Source organism: Akebia trifoliata, chromosome 5, assembly GCF_017979445.1.
Source record: "Akebia trifoliata isolate Shusen 1 chromosome 5, ASM1797944v1, whole genome shotgun sequence".
NCBI lineage: Eukaryota > Viridiplantae > Streptophyta > Magnoliopsida > Ranunculales > Lardizabalaceae > Akebia > Akebia trifoliata.
The window spans coordinates 28,049,555-28,054,761 of NC_141379.1; the positions used below are offsets into that span (position 1 = coordinate 28,049,555).

Sequence of the window (5,207 nt, forward strand, 5' to 3'; positions counted from 1 at the left end):
AGAATATTAATATATTGTAGAATGAGTAAAAAACCCCTATCTACAACCCAACTGTTAATTTAAAATTTGAATTGATTGGGTTGGCTGGAAGATTTTAGGAAGAGTAATGATTTTCTGACTCCCCCACATTGCATACTCAAAATACTCTCTTTATGTGGCACGTGCTAGAACTATAGATCTTTTTCCTCAGGATACACAACTGCACATATTTATGGCGATGTGAATAGGTATATCCCGAGGCCTAAAATTTATGATTTTAATACATGCCACTTCAAGAGAGTATTTTGAGTATGCCATGTGGGGGAGTCAAATTATCACGACTCTTTTAGGAATGAACAAGTAATTGAAATAGGAAAACCCTAATGTGGCTTCCCACAACATTGTGTTGGACATTGAATTGACGTGATTGTGTGTTTAGAACCATATATGCTTTTTCACTAATATTTTGAGAAAAGCATATATGATTCTAAGCACACCTCCAAGTTAGTTCAATGTCCGACACAATCGATCTAGCATTGTTCATTCAAATAACAAGAAATTTTAGGAAGTAATGGGTGATAATCATTCAAATAAGTAGGATGTAATTTACTTGAATTTGATTATTTGCATAATTTTAACGTGCATGATTAGTATCCAACATTTGGTATCAGAGCAGTTATCATTGAAGATTCAAAAAATTAGATAACTCCAACTTATAAAAAACCTAGTCAATTTCTATGTCGAGTTTGAGATTTACAACATAAGCAAGGGTGCGGCTTGGATAATTTAAAATGGAAATGCTTTGCCGATAGTGATATACATTATTGATCGATACTGAATATTTTAATGTTTATGTGACAATTAAATAGTGCCCATCCTAAGATTTATGTGACAAACAAATATTTTATCGTAGTCTAATAAAAAAATTTACTTAAGAAAATATTTAGCTTTGTTTTAAAAAAAAAATTAAGGGTTTTTTTCACTAGAGGTTATAGATTTTAGGTAGTTTCTCATGGAATAATAAAGTCAAGAGGGGTATATCATGAGTTTGAAAACATAAGAGGGTAGCTCAAACATAAACCTAAATACCAAGGTGTATGTCAAAATTACCCTTGTGTATCTCTGTGGAGACAAGGTAAGTGCTCCAACATTTTTTTAAAATAAAAAAAATAAAAAAAATAAAAAATCTTATCCAATACTTTTTCTTTTATAATGGGCGTGTTAACATCCTCCCTTTAAAAAAAGGAAAAAAAATAAAAAAAAATAAAAAAAGCACAAATGGATTAACGCCCATTATGATGAAAAATATGTCCAATAGCCCTTTGTCTCTTAAAGCCAAAACATATTTTAACTTAGTATTTGAAGAATTCTTTTAAAAGTTATCATTAGGCCCAAAAAGTCACCAAATGACATTAATCTTACTTTTTTCACCAAATTTTCCTTTTTTTTTTTTTTCTTTTTCTTTTTCTTTTCCTTTTTGTGAAGGATTAAAGCTCCCTTGAAAGTTTAAACTCTTAATTCTGATTCGAATCAACTCCATAAATCTTGAAAGTTTAAAATCTTAATTCTAATACTAAATAATTTAAACCTGTTCAGTGTTCCAAAATTGCTGCTTACTTCAAGATTAAAATAATAAAGACCCACACCAAAATGGCATGTGGCACACTTTTGTTCGATATACGAGATAACGAGTGTCAATGGGGTACCATCTAATAAACAGGATCAGAACCAAAAATCAAGATTCAATCACTTTTTTTATTATACCCAATTGTAATCGAATCAGAATCGATTCAATTTTACAAATTTTGTATAATGGATATTTGGTTCCATATAAATAAACACACATCCCACTTTCATGAATAAATGTGGAATCGATCACCAAAAGAAAAGCCCTTGCCAATTGTCAGTTTGATCTTCGTTGTGTTTTATCTCTCTAATAACGGGAAAACTTCTTATTTTGAACAAGAATGTGAGGAAAGGGCTTCTCATGTTTTGAGGTCGTCTCGATATGTTTATCTCTAACAACAAAATATATCTAAACAAGTATTGGGCATAATGACTAGGAATTCCCTCCAAAATATAGAGATTTCTAGTATGTGTGGTTTGTGGGTTATTTGAATCTAATCAGGGATTTGTGCCATATATAGTGGTATCCCAAATATTAACAAAAAATAAAATAAGAGCGTGATATAAATAAGAAAGTCTATTGTAATGTTTAGAAAAGGGTTTCCACCAAAGCTTTGAGGTTTGAAATGGAATGAATTATTATCCAAATGGAGGAATTGCTACACTACTTGATAAATTTTCATGTTTTTGGACCTTTTTTGAAACTAAATTACTTATCATTTAGAATCTTAATCACTAGGTATCCAGATTTCAAGATCCAATCCCACTTTTCATATTTGAATCAAACTAGAAAGAAAAATATGATGATTCATGGCTCTTTAAGAGCAACTACAACGCACCAAAGATCAGGATTAGAGCCAAAACCCTTCGAAAGCACTTAACTATGGCCCTCTAATTTGAAATTCTTGACGGGAGAGAGTGAGACAAAAGAAAAGAGTGAGTTTCTCTCTCTAGCAGATATGCGCACATCACATCTCGTCTCATTATCTGATACTGAGACGCCTCGGTGATACGTATAAAACTTTAGGTATTAATTTATTCCATTAATAGATTCTTGATTCTTTGGGTAAAGGTTTTCCAAGAACCTTGATAGATAGATAGATAGATTCTTTAAGAAATGTTAAATGCATCAAATGAAATAAAATCATTAAAATACTTCTCTCATTAACCTTGGAAAGTGTATAACCTCATAATAGGCTTTACAATATCTCATCACCTTGTACTACCAATCCAATCCAAGGTACACAAAACCCTTTATAATTTTTACATTAAATTTCAAACTACATACCCCACCCCACATCAGCATATACTAGGCCCACAAAAAAAAAAGAGAAATCATTCTGATTAACGATTTCAGACCATTGGATTAGAGCTGCATCTTCTTCATCAAATTTCATACAGAACATGTGGGGACCAGACATCTTGAAAAGAATCCACCAAACATTTTCTTCTGCACAAAAACAAATAAAAATTAATAAAATTGAACTAAAAATAGACAAAAATTTGGAGAAAAAAAAAAAAGCATCATGGGTTAGTTAGATACCCTTTTACGGTTAGTGTAGAGAAGCTCAGGAGGAATTTTATAGAGATCCTCATCAACAGCTTTAGGCCTCCTAACTTGTGGTGCAGATTGTTGTTTTCTTGCTGGCTCTGTTACGTCATAAACCCTACCTTGCTTTTTCGGTTCCTTGACATGCGAGTAACGTTTCTCTGTTACCTTTGTCTGCAAATTATTCCACCAACATAACCCATTATTACATCATACATACATACATACATACATACATAAACATGATCTACATTCATTATCCACTTGGACATAGCCCTCTAATTTTGGTAAATATTTGACACTCACTTATGTTGTTAAATTGATGGCATACCCACTTGACATCGGTCTTCTTTAATGTTCACTAAAAAAAATTGACCTAAATACCCTCTCATGTTTAATTTCTTCACAAAACCAGTCATCTTGAACCTCTTGGGTCCGCTCATCTCCAAAATACTCGAATTACAAAGAACATGAAAGTATTTTTGGTAGAAAAATCCAGGAATTTCTAAATTGGAGTTGTGGTTGACATTTTGTAAGAAATTTGGCTAGAGGTTGAAGATGGGGGCATTTAGGTCATTTTTACTAGTTTACAAGAGGTGAACAATGTCGTGCGAATATCCAACGAACGGATGAGATGATAAGAGATTCCAAAGAAATGAAATCTCTAGGAACAGAGTTTCAGAAACAATTTGAGGTTGAGAAATCAGATAAACCATTTAGTTATCTCATCTTACAAAGAGATAAGTTAAAGTGCTCACGTGTTCTATTCCCATTGGACCGAATTCATTTGGAACGTAGCACAACATAAGTTCATCTAACCAAAATAGGACACGTGGCTGTAACATTTAACGGAGCTTCCCAGATGATGAAGTAAGGAATCGATTTCATACCTTTCTGCGAGGAACAACTGTAATTGTTGGTTTCTTGAGATCTGCACCGTACAAATCACCTCCAACATACAAATCTTGTTCACCAGAGCTGTACCGTATCAAACCCGCTTGTCTTGCAGACTCGAAATACTGTGTAATTGGTAAACCATCTGAGTAATCCCAGTTCCCAAACGCAGGAATCTGACTCCTCTTGAACTCCTATTAAAAATTACAAAAAAAATTACAAAAAAATCTAAAAAATTAAAAAAGAAAAAAGAAAAAAACCCAAGTGAGAGGAGGGGAGGGGAGAGGTTGGGTTGAATAAACAACTTACATCCATGGAGATTGGAAAGGAGAAAGTGAGAGAATGTTCTTCAGTTGCAGTGGGGTTTGTTGTTTAGTTCTTGGTGTTGTTGGGTTGGTGTGGAAGAAGTGAAGAGAAGGGGAAGAGGAGACAAAAGAGAGAACAGTAAAGTTGAAGGATGATGGGTCTGGAGATCCAGAGCATAAATTCTGATCTAAATAAATAGAGATTCACAGAGAGAGGAAAAAAACCCTGATTTTACATTTTGAATTATGATTCTGTGCTTCAGAGAGTTGATAAGCTATACAACTCCAGATCTCAGTACGGCTATTATTATTTGCCTTACAGGCAGGGTCATGTGGGGCTCTTCTCGACTTTGAAAATTGGATGAATTTCTGCCGCGTCTCGCGTAAGCCGTGTTGATTCGGATATAAATCCTTAAGTGGCACTCAAAAACACGGTCAATCCTTTATATGGTCACTCGTTCCGTCCAACATTTTCCCTTACTAAAATAACAAGTTGCTATTGTCAAACCCACTTTTCTAATACCACCCCAATTCATATGTAAAGTTTTTTTTTTTGACACGTGTGAAATTTATGTCCAAATTTCAATTTTGGTATATTATTCATTTTAATTTTCAAAATATATATTTTGTACGGTTAAAATCTAATGAACGGTTCTGATAGATTCTGTTTCACTAATTCGAAGTCACTTTGATCATCTCCCTCATAGCAGCGATGAGATACCTAATAAAATCATTCTGACGCTCAAGTTAAAGAATCAAAAGAATAGTCTAAAGTACTAGTTGACTCCTAGTTTGTCCAAAAGATCATTTTATCAATGTTTACTATACTATTTATAATTTCTAACTGCGAATCA

The 5,207-nt window shown here is 33.2% G+C and overlaps 1 protein-coding gene across 2 annotated transcripts; it reads right to left on the reverse strand.

Annotated features, from left to right (window-relative positions):
- Nucleotides 1–2,739: 2,739 nt before the first annotated feature.
- Nucleotides 2,740–4,680, reverse strand: LOC147401937 (pathogenic type III effector avirulence factor Avr AvrRpt-cleavage: cleavage site protein). Of its 2 annotated transcripts, none has more exons than XM_086443425.1 (4): nucleotides 4,358–4,680; nucleotides 4,045–4,242; nucleotides 3,149–3,328; nucleotides 2,740–3,052 (listed from the first exon to the last, which is right to left on the reverse strand). In XM_086443425.1, exons 1-4 carry the CDS (start codon nucleotides 4,361–4,363, stop codon nucleotides 2,999–3,001), a joined length of 438 nt encoding a protein of 145 aa, XP_086299551.1. In that variant the 5' UTR covers nucleotides 4,364–4,680; the 3' UTR covers nucleotides 2,740–2,998. The 2 variants fall into 2 exon arrangements, with proteins under 2 accessions (XP_086299551.1, XP_086299550.1); XM_086443424.1 differs by having other exon boundaries at nucleotides 2,740–3,055; nucleotides 4,358–4,665.
- Between the last annotated feature and the right edge of the window lie 527 nt (nucleotides 4,681–5,207).